We start from the raw sequence: 22,902 nt of genomic DNA, 5'->3' as shown, positions 1-22,902 counted from the left end.
TGTCATGCTGCAATCAGTTTTGAGGACATTTTTAAATGCTACAAATCCATTTAAATCCTCATCAGCCTAGACATTCTGAAAAAATAAAATAAAATCAAGTGTAAGTAACTTAAACATGAAATGTGAGCAGCGGCTCAATGATTAAATTACTGTATCAATTAACTTGAGTACACAGAAAGAAGGCTGCTCTTTCAAGTAATGTTAATTCTGCCTCTGATCAGACAAGACTCTCACATCATGGGTGTTGCTTCATAAAACACAACTCATACAGCAAAAAGGGAGAGACCATTTGTAAATAAGAACAAACTGCTGTTTGAGAATTCTTTATAAAATACATAAACTAAATTGATGTTTGTGTAAAAAATAGTCATTTCCATATACTTCTAACGGTGAAAAACTCTGAAAATTGTTTTTGAAAATCATAAGACATGAAATTACCATTAAACTCAACAAGAGTGACTTGGTACCCATAAAAATCATAAATGAGCACATTTAAAGATTAAAAGCATTTCTTTGCGATGTACACATTACAAAGGGTAAAGTGTTTTATTTTGGTCATCTCTGTCAACTGCTATTACATGCTGTCATTCTTAGTAAGAAGAAATGCACTTGCAAAAGCAGAGTGAACACAACAGGCCTTAAATAGGACAAGTTGGGTACTGCTGACAGAGCCCTGTCCACATCTGCCTACCAAAGCCCTAGAATATCAGGATTTTATGGTGTGTTTTTCTGACATATCTGACACTTAGTGGACTCTAATACTTCCTTAAAATCTGGACTACTAACCTACTTTTATCTCTAAGTTTGCTCCTACTCTTTTAAGAGTTCAGGTTCTACCCAGGCAAGGGGGAAAGGAAGAATCCCTGACAAACAGATTCTGTTCTTTCATTTCCTGGCCCTTCAAAGCTCAGTTCAGAGGTTACCTCCTCACTGTTTTCTGTATTACTCAGAATAGACTTGTTATGGCCAGGTAGCAACTTAACCCTGAAATTTCAGAGGCTCACACCACAAAAATTTATTTCTTACTTATGCAAAATCCACTGCAAGTCTGATAGCTCTCCAAAGTAGCTCCCTCCCTAGGGTAAATGCCAGTCCTATCTCCTTGTGACTTGGTCATCTTAACACGCCACACCCAGATTACCATAATAGGGTAAAAAAGATCTGGAGCACAATGTACCCTTTCGTAACTACTTGGGCCCAGAAGAGCACCACTTCTACCCACAGTGCATTGGCTATAACTAATCACAAGGCCATGACTAGCTTTAAGGAACATGGGCCATATCCTCTTCCCAGAAGATCTGGAAGAAGAGAAGAAAAAGACATGGGTAAGAACTTTAGGTCTCCAGTGTACCTTTTCTAACCCTGCCATGTAAGTGTAGATTGGGTACCCATAATGTGCTCTCTACTTTGTTTTCACTCTATCATAGAACATGTAATAGTTTATCATCTGTTTTACTTCATTAGGCAATGAGCTCCCTGAAAGGAACAACCAGATATTATTTTCCTGACTAAATTCCGTAAACACACAAACATAACCACAGAAAGTCAGATGCATGCCATTTGAGAAGTTCTAATTTCCAAGGTATGGTAGCAACATCAAAAATACATTTGACTTAATAAGAGAGCAACCATTTACTTAACATCAACAAATATTAACTGAATGTTTCCTATATGCCAATCAAAATTACAGGTGCTGGGAAAACAGAAGTAAATGAGACAAATGAGAACCTTCTCATGTAGTAGTTTACATTCTAAGAGGGACAAACAATAAATAAAGAACAGAAACAAGAAATATCAAAAACAAGAATACCAAAAACAAGAAAATATCAGTGGGAGAGCTACTGTAAACTAGGTCATCAGGGAAGCCCTCTACAAAGGTGACATTTGAACAACCCATGAATAGCAAAAAGGAGCCTACAATTAGAACATCTAAGAGAGGAGTATTTTTAAAAGAGGGACCAGCTATCCCAAAGTCCAGAGCAAACTTGGTGTATTCAAGAATGTAGAATATGTGTATGATGTATGTAAATTAGATCCCTATCTGTAATTACATGTGACATTATTTTATATCAAAGACCTTATGTAGAGTTCAAGGGACCTTCACTTTTTTTTAATTCACCTCTAAATTGTTTAAAGCACAGTTCCCAGCATATCTCATTATCAACCACCAACTTTTATTAAGTGTCCTTACACGTGAAAGAAAAGCAGCTATCACTGTAGAAAATTTTTTTAAAATTAGACTCTTTTCACTTATAAAATAAAATCTATTAGAGAAAAAGGCAAAAATATATGAAGTATTAATACAAAAATTTAAAAGCAATATGTGGCAATAATGAGACATATCTCCAGGTAATTAAAATTAATCACCAAGTAAAATTACCTACATAAACATTTATTTATATGTTGCTCATAAAATAAAGTTTCTATCTAGTTGAAGGAAAATTGACTAGACAGATTTTCACTAAATTTGCAGGAAACGGCTGGCATATTTCTGTCTTAAGAACTATTCTATGTATTACACACAACATTCACTAGCAGGGTGCCAAAACTAAAAGAAAAAGTTTAAGCATCTAAAAACAGCTAAAACTAAAAACTGCAACAAAGGGTCCATGAGGTCTTAGAGGTCTGGTAATAGGGAGGGATAAACCATTTTGGAAATTGATGCAATGGATGAGCAGAGAAAACAGTGATTTCAAATTTGAACTCCAAACTATTTGACTCAAAGGCAATCAATCCAAATTCCATGCATTGATTTGCAATAACACTGACTCTAATATACAAAACAAAAAGGAATGTGTTCCAGGAGGAGTGGTAATAGTGATTTGTTTATTTAATGATTCTCTAAAGTTATGCAGAGGAAGCTAACTACTATATAATAGAGGTTATGAATTCAGAGAAGGAAAAATCCTTGTCTTAGTTTAGTTTTGCCCAGAATCAAATCCTGAGACAAGGATTCACATGCAATTGGTTAACTAGGAGGAAAACAATAGTAAGGGAGGTTGGAAGTGAGACAGGGAAGGGAAAACCATCAATAAAGGGTTGGTTATTAATCAAGTGTCCACTGTAGATAAAAAGAACCTAATCCCACTGGGGGAATCTGGTAGCCAGTCTAGAACAGTGTAGCCAGTGTAGTGAAAGACTGAGAAAGGCTGAGGAATTTATATACTCACTCATGTCAGTCATCAGTTTAGGGCTGCTCCCAGGCAGTATTACTTATCTGGCATTGCTGATCTACTGAGCAGGAAGACAAAGTGGGCTTTGGTGACAAGAAAAGGCCCTCAGGCCAAAAAAATAACAATAATAATACCGTTGCTGGCAGCTAGAAGAAAGGCTAGGATACACTGAAGTGGCAAGAGAAGGGGAATGCTGGTGGTAAACTGATAATCATATGGTCAGGAATGATCTAGAAGAACAAAGAGAAGAGGGACTTGAGATGGGCTTTGAGGAATGGGTTGGATTTAGTTAAGGGAAAACATTTAAGTTAGGAAAAGTGGCCTGAGCAAAAGTATTGAGGAAAGGAAGAATAAGACGTATCCTACCTAGTTCAGTTATAAGCCAGTTTGGCAGGATCAGAGAGGCAATTTATACAGAATATTCTTGGGAAAATATAGCTAAAAATATACACTGGGTCCATATTAAGGAAGGTACCTAATGTTAATCTAAAGAATTTCAACTTTTTATCCTAGGTACTGAGGAAGCTTTAAGTTTCTAAATGGGAAAGTAATAAAATGAAAAAATTATGGCATTAGTATGTATGTTCGCAGCATTACTGCCCCTGGAATATAGACTCCTATTGGATAGGATCTGTATCTATTCAACTTCCCTAAAAGAGGATTACATGCAGAGAAGTATTTAGTACCCCATTAGCAATGAGCACCCCAAGTACAAAGGCTGTGGTATCTAAATACCATTTCTTACTAAAAGGAACCAATGCTCCTTGGAGAAAGGGCTGAATCCAGGAATGTGCAGAATATTTACAAAATCAGTCTAAAAACATTTCGTTATGCCAGAAAGGAAGTAAACTATCAAACACTACAGTGGCCTGGTCACAAGAATTCAGGAGCCCACCTGAGGGAGTTCCCACTGGCCAAAGAAGAAACAATTTGAGCATTAAAGTAATAAATATTATAGATATATATTAAAATTTTTAACATCCATGAGTTCATAAATATACTTAAAAACCTGAAGGTGACAAGGGAACTAACTCATGCTGAAAACTAGGAAATAAAGGAGAAAAATCACACATTTATCTTACTCTTCCTATAAAAACTGTACAAATACTTAAAAAGGTAAAGTTCTTTATTATAAAAGAATTTCTGTTAGTAAAGGTAGAATTAATGATCAAATAAGAATATTGCTATTTTGCACCTCCTAATGAAATCATGGACATAGCAGTCATCAATGGCTGCTAAAACTATTAGCTAAAAAGGCGAAGGAGAATTTATGCTGTTTATCATAAACTTTATCAGGTTGACAACATCTGAACCCAATAACCAACCATAACATGACAGAAAGGTAACCAGATAGTGTATGTCTCTTAAAGTAATGCAGTAGAAAGTAAACAGTAACACCTATGAAGTCTTTTCAGGGGAAAAAACAAAAAACCCTCAATCTGAATAATCCTGTAAATTTAACTACCAGTTTAAAAAAAGACAGGAGAAAGGACATCATAGGTATCCATACAATTTGCAATATTCAGAATGCGCGAAATTCTACATGATCATAGATTGAAATACATCAAAAGTAGGCCTCCCTGGTGGCGCAGTGGTTGAGGGTCCGCCTGCCGATGCAGGGGACACGGGTTCGTGCCCCAGTCCGGGAGGATCCCACATGCCGCGGAGCGGCTGGGCCCGTGAGCCATGGCCGCTGAGCCTGCGCGTCCGGAGCCTGTGCTCCACAACGGGAGAGGCCACAGCTGTGAGAGGCCCGCGTACCGCAAAAAAAATAATAATAAATACATCAAAAGTAATGTGGAGACTTTGTTTAGCTCTTGATTTCAGTAAATCAATTGTAAAATATGGAATAAAATTTAAGACAATTAAATTTGACATTGAATGTCTCTTTTATGATATTACAGTACTGTTAAAATTTTAAGTGTGCTAATCATATTGCAGTTATGTTCTTTTTAAAAGCCCTTTTATATTTTAGATATATATTCATAATTCCAGAAAGCTTAATCTTCTATACTTATCAATAAAATAATATGATGTCTGGAATTTACTTCAAAAGAATCCAAAGGGCTGGAAAGAGGGCTATATATTAATCATTGTTTAGCTGATTTATATAGGTGCGTTCGTTAACCAATTTATTTAAGATATGTTTGAATACAGAGATTGGGTATTCCAAGTGAGTTAACTTAAAGTATTTCTGACCTCCTGCCTCATCACTGAAATCATTAAAGACTGAAGACAACTACTCACAGAAAGAAACATAGAACAAAGTTAGAAAAAAGTAGTTATGGAAGTACAATGTCGGCGCGCACGTAAAAACTTCACTGAGAAAAGAAAGAACTTCCAATGCCTAAAATCGGGGTAGGAAGCAATGGTCAACCCTGAGACTCCTTAACTGTTACTGAATGCCATGGGGGCAATTTAGTAAAGAAAAAATACCTGATCTGGGAGTTAGACGACTAACAACGCCGAGCTTTGTAATTTCGAACTCACTTGTGTACGTTTTGGAGTACGAAAACACGGGAAATTAAATAAAAAATAACAGTAACAATAATAATTGCGTTGTGTGTACATATGTTATTCTACTTAAACTTGAGCTACTGACATAAACTTTTTAGAGAACTACTTAATGAGGTAGGCATCAACACATGGTCTCATTTCTCATACGAGGTGATTGAGGTTCGAGGCCAATAACCTGTTTAAGGTCATATACTGGAACGACTTGGTCCAACCAATATTCTAGGTTTATCTAACAAGAAAGAATGCTTTGAACACTCCAACGCACTGAACTATATCCGAGAGAAGCTTGTGGGGGCTAGATGTGAAATTCTGGAGAACTTAAAACCGTTTCCACAGACCTACAATTTTTCATCGCTCTACACATCTCGGTCTCACCGGGAAAAAAACAAAACCAAACCAAACAGCCCTTCACTCACCATTAGGAAGCCGGTGCTCTCAGCTGGGACCTCCTGCCCCAGCTCCCCAAAGCCTCTATCCGCCAAGCCCCGAGCCTTCTCGAATCTCTCAGTCCGTGACCTTCAAACTACACCTCCCATAAAGCCGTGCGAGGACACCGGCCCTTCGCCGGAAGTTTGAGAGGCTCCATCCGGCGCCGGGAAGAGCGAGCGAGGGGGTTTCCTGGTTCCTCGAGTACAACCTGCGTTCTTCTATTCTGGTCACCTGTGGGTTAGTAGCAGCAGCGGCGAGTTAGTCGGCCCAGTGCCGCTTCTGGAGCTGGTAACCAGTTCTCTGTGCTCTAGGGTCTCCGCGGTGTCGGGCCCTTCCCTGCTGGGTGGTGTGGCGCAGCCTCGCGCTTGGACTTGCAGCCCAGGCGCCGGGGACGGGGCTGGGGACTCAGCCGATCCAGCGCAGTCTTTGAGATGGGGAAAAAGAAGTGCTGCTTCATGTGTGCTTTCACGTTTTTAAATAAAAGTAATCTCACAGTACTGCCAAGGGAATAAACTCTCAAGGTATTTGACTGTTTGGAGACATTGGAGAGACCGTGCAATGGGTGGCGCTTGGTCGGTTAGATGGCCCTCTTGAACGCCCAAGAAATAATGGTCGGTGACTTAAGTGACAAAGCTGTATTTGAGGTCTGCCCTGTCTCTTGAGCCATGTGACCTTGAACCAGTCAGGGGCACCGGGGTACACATCCGTAAAAATGGATGTTCGTTTGGCTAAATCAAAGACTCTTTAAACTCAAGATTCTTTAAAATGACTTCTCAGGATAGTCCGTGTTCTTGGACAGCAAGGACAGCATTTAGCTAACTGAATCACCTCATCCTGCCTTCAAATCCTTACCTTCAGGAGAACCTGACAAAGAGAAGTGAAAAAGTAAATCAGACAGTAGAGGTGGTCTTTAGACTTTGTGTGCTCTTCTGGAATGAGTAATGGTTCTGTTTCTAGATGGCTTTTCTGCTGAGAAAGCTAAGGGGGAAAGTGCATTTTCCACTTCTTTTCACCTGAGACTACTGTATGCATAAGCATTGCGCTGGGGGTAGTGAATGGTACTGTATTTTTGGAGGCCAGTTTTGCAGTCAACCTGCACTGAGTGGGCTGTGGAGAAGGTAAGGAAGTGACCATGACTTAAATATTGCCTGAAGTAAACCTAACTGAAGAACCTGTATGATATGATTTTAAGGAAAAGGCAATTTTAAAGGGAGACCATACATGAGTCAGTATACAGCAGTGCAAAATAAAGTCCTGAAAAGTTGTAGCTTTCCTTATTCATAGTTTTTAAAGCATTTAGGAATCTTAATATGAAGAGAATGGTAAAGTAAATTTTAGAGTAAATCAAAATAAATAAAAAATTGTTTTCTAATCTAGAAGTCACTCCTACTTTAAGTTGTATACAGAATTTCAATATTTTGTTTCTATTCCTGTGAGTAGTTTTCACCTATTTATAGGTAGCAGAAAGATATAAACAGGCAAGGTAAACAGTCACAAAGCCCACTTTTTTCTTTTTATATTGTCATGCTATTCCTACTACACAACTGATCAACAAAATTGCAGTGTCAGAACCCTAGAGACAACTGCTGTCAAAAATTATGGATTATAACCTTTCTTTCTCTTTAGCCTCAATACCTTATGCTCAGAATGGTAGAAACCTAGTTAGAATCCCAAATCTTTTCTTAATAGAATTTCATAGAAAAAAAAAAACATACCTTACAAAAAGTACTTTGAGAAGTTTATAGACAACTGAAATATGAACCATTTCCACCCACACACAAAAAAAAGCTCAGTTTGTGCCCTACCACATTCAGTCCACAATTAGGCAACATTTATTAAAAGGTATGGAACAATTATTTTCTTTTTTACTGAAATAACAGTAACAAAGCAGACAAAGTTAATGGTTTTAAAAGCTTCTGTGATTCAAGTATAGACAAAGTGACCAATAGAACAGTGTCCAATAATAGGTCCAAAATATATGGTCATCTCATTTGTGAAAAGGATAATACTGCAATGTAATGGGACAAAGATAGTGAATTCAAGAATGATGCTGAGTCAAATGGATTATCTATTGGGATAAAATGTATCATGACCCCTACCTCACACCATGAGCAAAAATCATTCCCTGATGGATTAGCAGAATTAACTATGCGAGGTAAAGCAATAAATTTTTTTCATGTGAAACGTAGCTTTTTGAATAGGATCATAATTTCCCTGAGAGGACAGATCTGTTTCTAGTACCACAGATTCTAAGAATACTACTTGGCATCTGCTGAAAACATCTGTCTTTATTTCTGTCTGCTTGCTTTAACTCCCCTCATGCCCTGATCCATATTGAAGTCCCTCTGGTTTGCCTGAAATACACTTTCCTCTTTGTAATGTCTGTTACCTTATTCCCCCTCCCAATGATGTCACCCCCTTCAACTGTATTCCACCAAAGTTCTTTATACATTATTTTATACATCCCCCATGTTGAATTATATTTAAAATTCTCAACTGATAACAGTTTTGAAATGTATGCTGTGATGACAGTTGACTGCTAGTTACCTTTTTAAGAGTATATTGTTTTAGAAACCATAACTAATATTCTAATTATATCAGCACCCTGATAATGGTCAATCATTGATACAAGAAAGCAATTGCAAATGAGTTTTTTTTCCTATTTTCCTATTTTAAGGAAGAAATGTCTTCTGTAAAAAGAAGTCCAAACCAAGAAATTACATCCCAATTTCACTATTCAGCTGCAGAAGGAGATATTGCCAGGTTAACAGTAATGCTCAGTCATTCTCCATCTCTTCTCAATGAAACTTCTGAAAATGGCTGGACTGCTTTAATGTATGCTGCAAGGAATGGGCATCCAGATGTTGTCCAGTTTCTGCTTGAGAAAGGGTAAACATTTTAGGCTGTACCACCTGAAGGAGTATCTGGTTTAATTTCTGGTTTACGTATTTTCTTTTAAATTTTTCTTATAGCCATATTTATAACATTGGGCTTGTAAATAACTCATTGAACAGTCTTGTTATATAATAGCGTAATTTCTAATTAAAAATTTTTAACTTTTTTTAATTGGGAAATTAACTCTTCATACTTAACAGCAAAGAAATTAAGTTAAATTAATTTTTTTCTCCCAAATAGAATGTGTAAATCTAACCACTATGACTATAGAAAACTCCTTGTAAAAATTTAATATCTCATTATAGCATATAAAACGTATGGTTTTTTTATTTTATAAATAATCTTCCAGAAATTTTAAATATCTGCTGTCTCTAACTTTTAATCATTTATGATTGTTTCTTTTACCTTTCCATTAGTATATTATGTGCTAAAACAAAAAGAAATATATGCAATTATTAAATAGAGGGGCTGTCACGTACATCTGGAAATATTGTAATAAATACTGAAGAAAATGTGTCTTTACTTTTTTGCTTCCATCCATAGGTGCGACAGATCCCTTATCAATAAATCAAGGCAGACTGCACTGGATATTGCTAAATTTTGGGGTTATAAGCATATAGCTAATTTACTAGCTAATGCTAAAGGTGGGAAGAAGCCTTGGTTCCTAACCAGTGAAATGGAAGAATGTGAAAATTATTTTAGCAAGACACTACTGGACCGGAAAAGTGAAAAAAGAAATAATTCTGACTGGCTGTTAGCAAAAGAAAGCCATCCAGCCACAGTTTATATCCTTTTCTCAGATTTAAATCCCTTGGTTACTCTAGGTGGCAATGAAGAAAGTTTCCAACAGCCGGAAGTCAGGCTTTGTCAGCTGAACTACACAGATATAAAGGATTATTTGGCTCAGGCTGAGAAGATCACCTTGATTTTCCTTGGAGTAGAACTTGAAATGAAAAAAGAGTTATTTAATTATGCTGGGGAAGTCTCACAAGAAAAAGATGCAGAAAGAGATGCATTGGTTGCCTGGTTTGCTTTAGGTATAGATCCTGTTGCTGCTGAAGAATTTAAGCAAAGACATGAAAATTGCTATTTTCTTCATCCTCCAATGCCAGCTCTTCTGCAATTGAAAGAAAAAGAAGCTGGTAAGAAGTGAACACTGTTTACTTGTATTGGTAATAATCTGATTTTTGGTACTGGATTGAAATTGCATGTATCCACAATTTCTAGGAAGCTCACTCTTTCCAGGAAGCAATGAAATTAGGCTGTCTTCATTAGAAACTTCCTAAAGTTCTCACCCTAGAGGACTACTCTCCCGGGTGGTTACAGCAGTTTTAATCAGCCAGGATTAGTTTCCCCAGAATTAACCCTAATGCATACTGGTTTCACTTGATTTTTTAGTGAATGATTATTGAGTGCCTGCTGTACACTGAGCATAATGGCAAAGACCTTGACTGTTTTGCTTTGCTGTCTGTTGCTTGCTATGCCAGTTCATGTGGGGTCATATATATCATGGTAAGAATGAGGGATTTTATTCTAAATTCCATTTAAATGTTATAACCTGGCCTAGGTTTAAAAAAAAAACCTCACTCTGGCTGCTTTGTAGATGATGAACTGTAGATAATTAAGTGTGGAATTCAGGAGTCCTATTAAGAGGGGACTGGAGATTACAGTAGCCCAGGTAAGAGATTGCAGTGGCTTGGATTAGTGGAGTAGAGAGAAAGGGAGAGTTTGTGATATTCAGGAGGTAGAACTGATAGGGCTTGAACAGTAGGTTGAGACTTATAAGTGAGAAAGAGATGCTGGTAACCTAGACTACGTCTGAGTTGTTAAGATGATAATAGGGGAGATGGAGGAAAAGTGGTACATTCAAGATATATTTTGGAGAGCAAATCAGCGGTACTTGCTAATGGAGTGGGTATGGGGTATATAATAATGAAAGAAAAGATCAAGAATGACTGCTAAGTTTGAGACTTTAGTAATTTGGTAGATAGTAGTACTCTTTCTTGATAAAATAATACAGAATGATGGGTAGAGTGAGGGAAGCAGGACAGACTTGAAGTAAATCAAGATTTTCACTTTGGGCATGTTAACTTTCAGAGAAGGGAAATAGAATCTGGAACTAAGGAGAGGAACTGGAATATACCTGTATGGCAGTCATCAACACAAAGGTGGTATTTAAATCCCAGGAAATTTCTGAGATTACTTAGAGAGTTGAGAGCAAGCAAAAAAAAGAACCTGAATCCCCCTAAATTTAGAGGTCAGATAGGAGAGGAGCCATCAAAGATGATGTTGACAGTGTGGCCGTAAGGTAAGAAGAAAACAGGAGAATGTGCTCATGGAAACCAAGAGAGCAAAGTATTTCTTGGCGTTAGTAGTCAAATATATTGAATGCTGCTGAGAATTTGAGTAAGATGACAAAGATTTTTTTTTTTAAAGAATCTTTGGTTTGATGACATGAAGCTGTTGATGAATTTGATGAGAGGAGTGTCAGTGGAATAGAAGGTATATTACAGTAGACTGATGAGTTAATGAGAGGTGAGGAAGGGGTCACTTCTCAATGTCCACATTCTCTTCGGCGATCTGGTAGGCTCTTCCAGAGACTTCTTAGCACTTATCCCAAAATCTGGGGTGGTATGTTTTATTCCCCACATCTGTGGAAAAAACACAACACTTTTAAAAAGAAAATATCCTTTCTTTGAAGCTGTATATATAATTTTAAGATCAAAAGGATCTTTAAAAAAAAGCTAGTAAGGAAACTGAGGCTGTTTTACTCAGCTGCTTTGTAACCTTACATAGATACTTAACCTCTGTCTGCCTCAGTTTCCTCCTCCCAAAAATGAGGATAATAATAGTACCTACATTATAGTGTTGCTCTAAACATTAAATAAGATAATGTATGTAAAGATCTTTGCCAGGTGCTTGACACATAGTAAGTACTCAATAAATGTTAGCTTTTTTTTTTCCCCACTATGCGGGCCTCTCACTGTTGTGGCCTCTCCCGTTGCGGAGCACAGGCTCCAGACGCGCAGGCTCAGTGGCCATGGCTCACGGGCCCAGCGGCTCCGCGGCATGTGGGATCTTCCCGGACCGGGGCACGAACCCGGGTCCCCTGCATCGGCAGGCGGACTCTCAACCACTGCACCACTAGGGAAGCCCAAATGTTAGCTTTTTGTATTGTGATGATACTGAAATAATGCGATACCTTGAGGTAAATTACATAATACACAGTAACAGAGCAGGCAGATATTTAATGTTGCCTGTGGTTCACTGAATTTCAGTGTTACATTTGTTTTTATTTATGGTTTATTAGTTGCATTTTTCCTAGTTTAAAATGTTGTTATTGCTGTTTCTGATTGTTTTGTTTATTCCAAAATCCTTAGACCGAATAATCTATTTTAGGAGAGAGGTTTTGTCAGGCATTTGAAATGTAGCATTTCTACGCTTATTGCCCCAATTCTAGTATTTTTGGTCAGGCCATATTAATTCTTTTTTGAAGTATCAGGGTAAAGGCTGTAGACAAAGTGTACATATTCTAAGATTTATTCTATTAGGCATTTTTGTCATAAACAAAGTTAATCACAAAAGTTGTAAACAATATTTTTAAAAAATTATTCTATGTAGTTTCTAGTTGTAAACAGAATATGTTCCACAGTGACACAGACCAGTATTGTCTTAGTCCCAAGGAAAGTAGAGACAGGTTCCTACAGTTTCCTAGTAATATTGTCTTTATGGCCCAAATCTAAGTTAAGAACTGTCTTTGTAGTGTATTTTTATAAAAGTCACTATTGTAAAGTCACTATTTGTAAAGTCACTATACGCTAGAGTCATGCATATCCAAAATTTACAAATCACGTATAGTAAATGCCGAAACTAATACAGTGTATACAGATGTTAGTACCTCTATCTTTTTTTTTAATAAATTTATTTATTTTATTTACTTATTTTTGGCTGTGTTGGGTCTTCGTTGCAGCGCGCGGACTTTCTCTAGTTGCGGCAAGCGGGGGCTACTCTTCATTGTGGTGCACGTGATTCTTATTGCAGTGGCTTTTCTTGTTGGAGAGCATGGGCTCTAGGTGCGCAAGTTGCAGTAGTTGTGGCATGCGGACTCAGTAGTTGTGGCTTGCGGGCTCTAGAGCGCAGGCTCAGTAGTTGTAGTGCACAGGCTTAGTTGCTCTGCGGCATGTGGTATCTTCCTGGACCAGGGATCGAACCCATGTCCCCTGCATTGGCAGGCGGATTCTTAACTGAGCCACCAGGGAAGTCCCAGTATATCTATCTTATATGAGAGTTATATGAGAGACAATATTTTATTAGTCCAAATTAAAGCTAAATCTAATTTTCATTTGTCATCTGTAGAATTAAATCTTTTACTTTAAAAGAAAGATACAGATCATAAAAATAGGAATAATAAAACCCTTGAGTACACAGCTATTCAGAAAATACAGTGTACATCTTTATTATGACCTAAGAATATTTTACTTCTATATTAATTTGTTTACAATTTGTCACAGAAGTAAAACTTCTCTTGCTTCTCTCGTAGGGGTTGTAGCTCAAGCAAGATCTGTCCTCGCCTGGCACAGTCGATATAAGTTCTGCCCAACCTGTGGAAGTGCAACTAAAATTGAAGAAGGTGGCTATAAAAGAGTATGCTTAAAAGAAGACTGTCCTAGCCTCCATGGTGTTCACAATACATCATATCCAAGAGTTGGTAAGCCTTTTCTTTTACAGTGAAACCTCAGCCATCTGGAAATCTTAGGGAATAAGGCATTCTGGAAAGACAAGATTTTGAGTTGCTGAGGGGCTTACCTTTTTATTGAAAGCATGTTTAATTTAACTATTAAGACTATAATTATTAAAGTATTACGTACTTTGATGACTTTTACTACCCTTCTTAACCCTGGGTTAATCAGCATGAATTTGATGCACTGAGATACATGATTTCAAAGTACCTGCTTGTGGTATCACCAAAGCAGTAGAGCCTGGAGCTAGCTTCTCATTACTGCTGGTGTCTGCCTGTACTTTCTCTCCTCCTAATTGGTGCTTTGAGTTGGCTGTGGAATTAGAAATCTGATAACCCAGCCCTTTAAAGTTGTGTGAAAAAAGGATAGACTCAGCAACACCTGAGGAGGTCTCCTGGGAGTAAAGTGCATGGCTTAGTGACATATATGTTTGCTGCTTAGGAGCCCTTTACATTTGATTACCGGCTCTCAGTTGTGATCTAGTGAGGCGAATTTACTGAATTAGTGACTTCTCGAGAGAGGAACTATTATTTGAAGTAATTTTTTTTAATGGATTAAACTCAATCATAGAGCCACATTATCTTTTAAAAACATTTTGTTAAGGACTGCGATGGAAGGAATAGGGAAATTCACTACATTTGCTATGGTAAAATTTGAATTTTCTCCATGCCATGTATTACCTACTCAAACTTCTTTCTAATTAAAAAATAAAAATAAGCCTAGCATACCATAAATACACAATGAATGTTGCTATTAAGATGAGAAAGAAGACAAAAATGATCTTTCTTTAGCTTACTGACAATATTCTATGCAGTTTTCCTGAAATACTCTGTCTCCTGGCAGAAAGAAACAGTCTCTTGTAACTAGACAAAAGTCTTGTTCTTACAGGAGATGCATGTTTTTATTATCCTACTAGACAGTGACTTTACAAGGTGAGTCTAAATTATTTTTTCCTGTCATTCATACGTCTGATTTTTTTTTAAACAGATCCAGTAGTAATCATGCAAGTTATTCATCCAGATGGGACCAAATGTCTTTTAGGCAGGCAGAAAAGATTTCCTCCAGGCATGTTTACCTGCCTTGCTGGATTTATTGAACCTGGTAAGCCTTTTCTTAATAATTTTTATAATAATTTTCATTTAACTTATAATTTCTAAATAAAAAGTTTGGACAGCATTTGAGAAATAATCTCTGATAAATTATCATGTTATAAAACTGGGATATTTTTAAATATTTTCTGTGTATTTTAGATGATATAATTTTTATTTTTACCAGTGGAATAGTTTTGTTTTAAAAATTCATTATTTGCTCTTTCATATATCTTTCATATATTGCCCTTACCCAAGGTATCTGCATGATATACACCTCACTTCCTTCTGTACTAGGCTCAATTGTCAGCGTTTCAGAGAGGCCTTCCCTGATAGCTCTAAATACATTAGTTAGCCCTATACCCTGCATTTACAATCCCTGTCATCCAGTCTGATTTTTCCCTACAGCACTCATCAGCACCTAACATGGTATATATGTATGTATTTATTTATTTATCTACCTATTTATTTGTTTATTATTTGCTAGTACCAGAATGTAAGTTCCATAAAGGCAAGGACTTTGTTTTATTTATTGCTCTATCCTAAACCTTTAGAGCATATGCCTGATATGTTGTAGTAGTTCAGTAAATATTTGCGGAATAAATGAATTAATATATCTAATTAACACGTTTAATCTCAACTTCCAATATTAATCTACATTGATAGATAATAATAGTACTAAACATATGTAGTGCCACACTTTCCCGAAGGCTTTCTTTGTATTAAATCATGTGATCCTCATACAAGCTTATAAAGTAGGTGGTATTTCAGCAGTTTTACAGATGGGGCACTAAGGTACAGGGGCTGAATAACTTGCCCAGGATCAAACAGCTAGTAAGTGATAGGGCAGGGATTCAAACCTGGGCAGTTTGGCTCTGAGTCCATGCTGTTAATTTCTATGCTGCCTCTAAGTAGCTCTAGGTCATTTTTTTAAACTGCTGTATAGCCTTCCATTTATGAATATTCTGCAATTCATTTATCCAATTCTGCTGTTGGACATTTAGTTTATTTCAAAGCTTTTACTATTACAAACAACACTGCAGTGAATATTCTTGAACTACTCCTTGTACACATTTGCAAGGAGTGGTATAAGCCTCCATAGGGTGTATATCTGAGAGTAGAATTGCTAGCTCATAGGATATGAGCATCTTAATCTTTTCCACATATTGCCAAGTTGTTTTCTGAAGTGTTCCTACCAATTTACACTCCCTCTGGAAGTACATGAAATGTCTATTATTCCTCATCTTCACCAAGTTAGGAATATCAAGATTTTTATTTGCCATTCTGATGGTTATGAAATGGTTATGTCATTGTCGTTTTAATTTTTATTTCCCTGCTGATGGAGCATCTTTTTTCAGATATGTATTAGGCATCCAGTTTCTTTTTCCCTGAATTTTACATTTTTAGCTTCTTTGCCTATTTTTGTTTTGGTCGTTGATCTTTTTTTCTTATTGATTTTAGGGGTTTTTAAATATGTATTGTATGCTAATCTTTATTTAGTTTGGTCTTACAAATATCTTATGCTAGTCTATGAGTTATCTTTTCACTAATTTTATGAATATAAATTAATTTTAATATAGGAAATTTACCAATCTATTTGAAATAGAAAGCTGTATTTAAATAGCAAACTGTGTCTAAACTTTCAGATAAATTTAACTTAGAAACTATTCCCTTTATTCTAATTCTCAGTTTTAACAAATCAGAAATATAAATTACATTTATAGGCATTACTTTATTATAGCTGGGTCAACAATTACATAGAGAAAAATAATCATTTGGTAAGAGAAAAATAATGAGTTTCAGTGTATGCTGTTTTTAAAATTGTAGTTTTTAACTCTTTGGAAAAGAGTTATCTGCAATAATTGTTTGACAACATAAAAAAATGTTTCGAGATTTTAGTGAGGAAAAGGTTAGCTACATAAACAACATAATATATAAAGTGTTTGCATAGTGTTTAGCCAACAGTAAGTACGTGCTGGATAGTCGTAGATGTTATAATTTTTAAAATATAACAAATTTAGACCTTTAAGAAATGAAAAGTTTCTTGGCATTTTGATTCTGTAGGTAGTCATATAAGAAATAATGTTTCTTGGGCTTCCCTGGTGGCGCAGTGGTTGAGAGTCCGCCTGCTGATGCAGGGGACACGGGTTCGTGCCCCAGTCTGGGAAGATCCCACATGCCGCGGAGCGGCTGGGCCCGTGAGCCATGGCCGCTGAGCCTGCGCGTCTGGACCCTGTGCTCCGCAACGGGAGAGGCCACAACAGTGAGAGGCCCGAGTACCACCAAAAAAAAGAAATAATGTTTCTTGAATTCCAATCTCGTTTTAGGCTTCTGCTTTCTGATTCTTTGAATTGGGTTTCTGTCCAAAGTGTTTTCCAAATGTTTGAACCATTTGGAGCACAAAATGTCCAGGGTATGTTCATCAGCTACTTGTTCTTTTGCCCCATTTGGTTAGGGGAGACAATAGAAGATGCTGTTCGGAGAGAAGTAGAAGAAGAAAGTGGAGTCAAAGTTGGCCGTGTTCAGTATGTCTCTTGTCAACCATGGCCTATGCCCTCCTCCTTAATGATTGGTTGCTTAGCTGTGGCAGTGTCTACAGAAATTAAAGTTGACAAGAATGAAATAGAGGATGCCCGCTGGTTCACTAGAGAACAGGTGAAGTTCAATTTAATTTCCTTCTTCTATTGATTCTCTGACTCTGTTGGTTTGGGCATGTAGCAAGGATACATGTTTTCAACAAGTTGAATGAATGGCTATGGCCCCCTCATCATTCATGGATTACAATGTAATTGATGTGTCCACTGTTAACTCCTTCTGTGAGATTCTTCTAGTATTGATGATTCTGTGCCGTTTTCTCATTTCAAATGCCATTCCTTGAGATTAATGATACCTTTCAGTGGCCTTAAAATGGGTGAACATTATTTCAGAGATGAGAAGCAGGAATATTATTATTAGACATATTTTAGTTTGTAGCATTAAAGCAAGTAACTCAAAAAATATCAGTAAAAATGCATATAAGTTTTGAAAAGTTCTTGTTCATTTTAAATGTACTTGACAAGACTGACCAAACTGTATAACAGATACACTCACAGAACTTTTTAAAACTCATCCTTAAGTAATACAATGAAAGATAAATTACTTGTCTGTGTTTTGTATAACCCAATGTCTTTGTATAGAAAACAGATGGATACTCTACAGTAGTGAAGACCTGAAATCCTTAGTGACTTCGCTTACACAAAATTAATTTTATTTTATGCTCAACCTCAAAAAAAGTAGAAATTAGATTTTTTTTCCAGAATTTTATAAAAGGATAAAAGGGAATTTTTTCCAAAAGTTGATTTTCACTTTGAAAATAAATGTGTAGCATATACTTTGCTTTTTCATAACCTTATTTTCATCAGGAAGAATGTCTTTCTGGAGTATTTAAAAATTGAATCACTGACTCAATGAAGCAACTAAAAATAGTGTACTAAATTTTGCATGTTGAATATAGATGTTATTACTTTCTCCTGTTGTTATTCACTGTAAAAGTCATTACATTTTAGTTGAATTGTATAAGCATAGAAATAGTATTTAAGTATGACAGACAGTTTTAAAATCCTAATATGTTTTATTGTGGTGTATTTTAGGTTGTGGATGTTCTGACCAAAGGGAAGCAGCAGGCATTCTTTGTGCCACCAAGCCGAGCTATTGCACATCAACTAATCAAACACTGGATTGGAATGAACCCCAATCTCTAAATCAAATAACTAAACTTTGACTATGTCTAATTGATTTCTTTTTTTTTTTAAGTCAAAATTAAATTTTATTTCACACTGATAGAAACCATGAAAAAGATTTACATTTTCCCACATTACAGCACAACATTTCAACAGAATATTTCTTGCCATAAATTAGATCTTGCTAATATGTGTGAAACAATAGTTTATATTCTTAAAGATAAAAGCAAAATGACTTAGTAAATGATTGTTTAAAAACTGTAAATCCAGACATAAACATATGGCTTCATTATTAACATCCTATACAAAATCGTTTCCATCATCAAGTAGCACCCATTTATAAAGCATTCCTAACAGTGTTCTGGTCAGTTGGGATACAGCAGAAAAATTAACAACAGTTCAGAAATATCAAGCGTACATTTTTGCTACATATTAACCTGGGTGGTAACTACACCATAAAAATCTATTTAAAATCAAATAATTGCTACCTTTATGTTTGCACAAAAACTAACTTAAAAAGATCCTCTCTGACTACAGTGAAAATTTCAAATAACTCCATTGGCAGATAAAAGTAAAGCAGATTCTTTGAATGGGATTGTTCATTTCCTATAGCAGTCGGTTTCAAACCTATGTGCAAAATAAGTAAACTAAAACTCTGTGCTACGAGGAGAATCATCTTAGAGCAAATCATCTTAGAAATGACAGTTTGTAAGATCAGTCTTAAATATTTCAAAACATACTAGAACATGACCTAATTATTCTTCCAGATAATTACAGAAAAATACTACCACAGAATTATTCTCGTTACCTGGACTGAAGATTCTAGTAACTCTGCAGGCCTAAACTGCAGACAAAGGTCCAGTTTAAGAAGTAGTGCAGAAACTTTGAAGGGATGTCTGGTTTCTTTCTACAAGTATAAATACATTTTCAATGCCATCATGTCTGATTCAGAATGTCAAATTACAGCATGTATTGACAGCAGATGTTTATGGCAAGTAGGCAATATTTGGTCTGTTATGAAGGATAAAAAAGAAAGGACGTATTTCATTTCTAGAGAGGAAAAAGAATATTAAATAGAAATTATATTCAGGAAAGAAAAACCTGGTCCCCAAAATAAAAGGGCCATGACACTTAGAAGCATTATCCCTATAATTAGGAATAATGTAATAACACATTCTTACTATGTATTATAATCATTAAGCACATATGAACACATATATAAAAATGCAGATACTGCATGGTGACAAATTTGGGAATAAGTCCAGAGTCTAAGTCACAGCATGCATAACCTGTCTTAACTGCTCATTTATACCTGAACAAGTTTTCATTAAGCATACTAATAATTTTCAAGTGATGTAATAAAAAATCTGGTTGCAGTATTTTATTATTTTGCTGAATTACGTTTGGGAGAAAGAAGCTAGCTGCTCCACCTATTTTAATACTAGTATATTCTGGATCATATTATAGATAGAAACTTAACAGATCATAAATTTCCCACGAGGAGATTCATTTAGTCTGTGTCATTGGTGTGTATTTGCAAAACATTTTAACACTGCGAACATCAGAGGTTTCAAGATCGGGCACAGGAAAAAGCTTATACTCTACGATGATGCTGGTGTGCACTTCTCCACAAGGTCTCTTAGTGACGTCAATCAATGGGAGGTAGGAGTTTATCAATGAACTGCTTGATATCCATCATTTCCTGTTGACATGAACTGTGCATCATGCCTCCAGAGGTTTTGAAGGTTACATTGGCTGGATTTACCAAGGTTTTCAGCCTTGCAGCATTGGAGAACCAAACACTAGGGGAACTAAAGGATCCAAATCTCCATGGCACTGAAGAATAGAAATGACTCTATTCACTCCACTGATAAGACCCTGTGGAAAGGAAGCTCGCAGCGGCAGCCAGCAGCTGAGAGCGGTGACGCCGGCCGGCTTCTGCTGTGTGGTCAGTGCCATGTACAGAGATAAAGCTCCTCCTTGAGAAAATCCTCCCAAAATAATTCTGTTAGAAGGAATGCCATTCTTCACCTCTTGCTCTGTCAAAGATTTTACACTTTCTGCTGCTTAATTCCAGTTTCATCTTCCTGTGAATCTGGTGAAAGCCCAATAAATGTCAAACCAAGTAGGCATGGCCACGTTCATATTTAATGTTACAGACATAACCGGTCCCGTGTCTCCCAATCCTTGAAGGAAAATCACCGCAGCGGAGGCCTTCCGGACGGCGGGCACGATGGCGGGCAGCGGGGTCGACGTGTTATTGCCACACAGACATCGGCTCGACCCACCGCGCGTCCGAAGCGGAAAGCGGTGCGATCGCCGCGTCCCGCCCGCGCGCGGGCGCGCGCTCAGGCGCGTGCGCGCCCACGCGGCGCCGCACCGCCCTCAGACCCCGCCCTAATTGATTTCTAATCCCATTTATTCCTCAAGTAAGATTAGAAATGTTTAATGCGCTTTAGAACGTCACAACACAAATATCATACTGGGTTTTCGAAATGTTTTCGAAATGTACCTTCCATCTTAACGATAAAATTCATATTTTTAAAAATTATAACATTTCCGCAGATTTTGTTAAATCTGAGTCAGCATTCTCTGAACTTTCTGGGGTGGGGGGAGTTGTGCTCCACAGTTTTATCTCACAAAACCGTATTTCTAATAAGAGAAATCATGTAAAGAAGTATGTGCTGAAAATGTAAATAAACCTAAATTTCAGCACCTCTCGTAAGCATAAGACCATTCACTAAAGGTCTTTTTTGAGAAATGAGACAAAATATTTTTAATGAATTTTGAGCTTGATTTTTAATACTTTCGTTATCACGAAGGTCCTTTTGGTTGTCAGTAGCTGATTTTTGCTCATCTTCCCATTGTAGTCCACTTTTTCTCCTGGTTCCATTGTTCTAACAGTGGCACTGTTACAGTGTTACTACTAGTCTGTTTCGATCAGTGTTAAGAATTTTCTATTTTAACAACTCTATTAGTGAGCACTATACCACGCCCTCAGGGAAAGAGAACTTCAGTGAGAGAATACCATTGTGTCTGGGACCCCCTTCTTAAACATAAAATTAATTAACATATCTATTTGTTAGCTCTACTCAAAGTTGTTCTTAAGACAAATCAGGAGTCTCTGCTTTTTTCAGTGAAATTAAACATATCTACAAGGAATTCTTTTCAAGGTCAAATATTAAATAAAATCCCAGATAGATTTACATATTTAATAAAAACACTGGCTTATGTCATTTTGTGATAAGGGAATGTATCTTCATTAGGGGAAAATTATATAATCATTACTAATAACATTTATTAAACTCAAATACAACATCTTGGTTTTGGCCTTATTTCAACACATTCTAAGAAACGTTTATTTAATAAGCATATCTTAGAACTGAAACAGTAAGATTTTAGAGAAAGTAAACTGTAGCATTTCACAATTTTGCAACATAAAACTCATATTTTATAAGGATGTTTTGAAATTGTTTTAAAAGGTACTTTATAAATGTATAAATTTATATAATTTGGCTCTTTACTATTCTATGTTGGAACTGGAAAAGAACTTAAAGACAATATTTGTAGTTCACTGCCTTTTTTTTATAGATAAGGAAAAGGAAATCCTGAAAGGTGAATTTAATTAATTTATCCGTTAAAGGTGAATCAATTAATTAATTAATTGGTGAAAGTCACACAATTACAACCACTTACAATTGTTAATACAATTAATTATAATTAACTTAATTACAACAGTCTGTACTGTATAACCCAGTGCAGGATTCTCCCTCTAATAGGAAGTAAAAACTATTACTCAAAGTATATGTGGGGTGATAAGAAGAATAAATTTAATTTACCAAATCCTGTTAATTAAAATTTAGGTACTAAAATTCATTTAAATAATACCTTTCTCAAACAAAACTTTATTTTACTAATGAACAATGATTTTCTTAGTAATTGATGAAAATATTGATATCAGGACTTTGGACAAAATTAAGACTTACATAAGACATTTAGATACATAATAAAATTTGACTGTGGAGTAACTAAGCCTGTGCTCCACAACTACTGAGCCTGCACTCTAGAGCCCGCGAGTCACAACTACTGAAGCCCACGTGCCTAGAGCCCGTGCTCTGCAACAAGAGAAGCCACCACAATGAGAAGCCTGTGCAGCGCAACAAAGAGTAGCCCCCGCTCGCTGCAACTAGAGAAAGCCCATGCACAATGAAGACCCAACGCAGCCAAAAATTAAAAAAAAAAAAAAGATCTGAAGGGACAAAAGGCCTTAAGGAGGAAAACAGAAAGGCTTCTGGGAGAAACTGACTGAAGTTCAGATCGTTAGGTATGTAAACCAGAAAAA

The 22,902-nt window shown here is 36.5% G+C and overlaps 1 protein-coding gene and 1 pseudogene across 4 annotated transcripts; one reads left to right on the top strand and one right to left on the bottom strand.

The window, feature by feature from the left end:
* Window positions 1-6,283: 6,283 nt before the first annotated feature.
* NUDT12 (nudix hydrolase 12) lies at window positions 6,284-18,695 on the top strand. 4 transcript variants are annotated; one of them, XM_029215576.1, is made up of 7 exons: window positions 6,284-6,356; window positions 8,797-9,008; window positions 9,558-10,156; window positions 13,555-13,722; window positions 14,741-14,854; window positions 17,297-17,496; window positions 18,471-18,695. In XM_029215576.1, the coding sequence occupies exons 2-7, from the start codon at window positions 8,803-8,805 to the stop codon at window positions 18,579-18,581; spliced, it is 1,398 nt and encodes a 465-aa protein (XP_029071409.1). In that variant the 5' UTR covers window positions 6,284-6,356; window positions 8,797-8,802; the 3' UTR covers window positions 18,582-18,695. The 4 variants fall into 4 exon arrangements, with proteins under 4 accessions (XP_029071409.1, XP_029071410.1, XP_029071407.1 ...); XM_029215577.1 differs by having other exon boundaries at window positions 6,292-6,407; window positions 8,797-8,882; XM_029215574.1 differs by having other exon boundaries at window positions 6,292-6,407.
* A 141-nt stretch (window positions 18,696-18,836) lies between these two features.
* On the bottom strand, window positions 18,837-20,738 carry LOC114891469 (annotated as a pseudogene).
* Between the last annotated feature and the right edge of the window lie 2,164 nt (window positions 20,739-22,902).

The sequence above is a fragment of the Monodon monoceros genome, unplaced genomic scaffold, assembly GCF_005190385.1.
Source record: "Monodon monoceros isolate NGI ecotype Baffin Bay Population unplaced genomic scaffold, NGI_Narwhal_1 Super_Scaffold_12, whole genome shotgun sequence".
NCBI classification, from domain to species: domain Eukaryota; kingdom Metazoa; phylum Chordata; class Mammalia; order Artiodactyla; family Monodontidae; genus Monodon; species Monodon monoceros.
The sequence above is the reverse complement of the archived record's forward strand: the minus strand, read 5'-3'. Positions and strand labels throughout refer to the sequence as shown.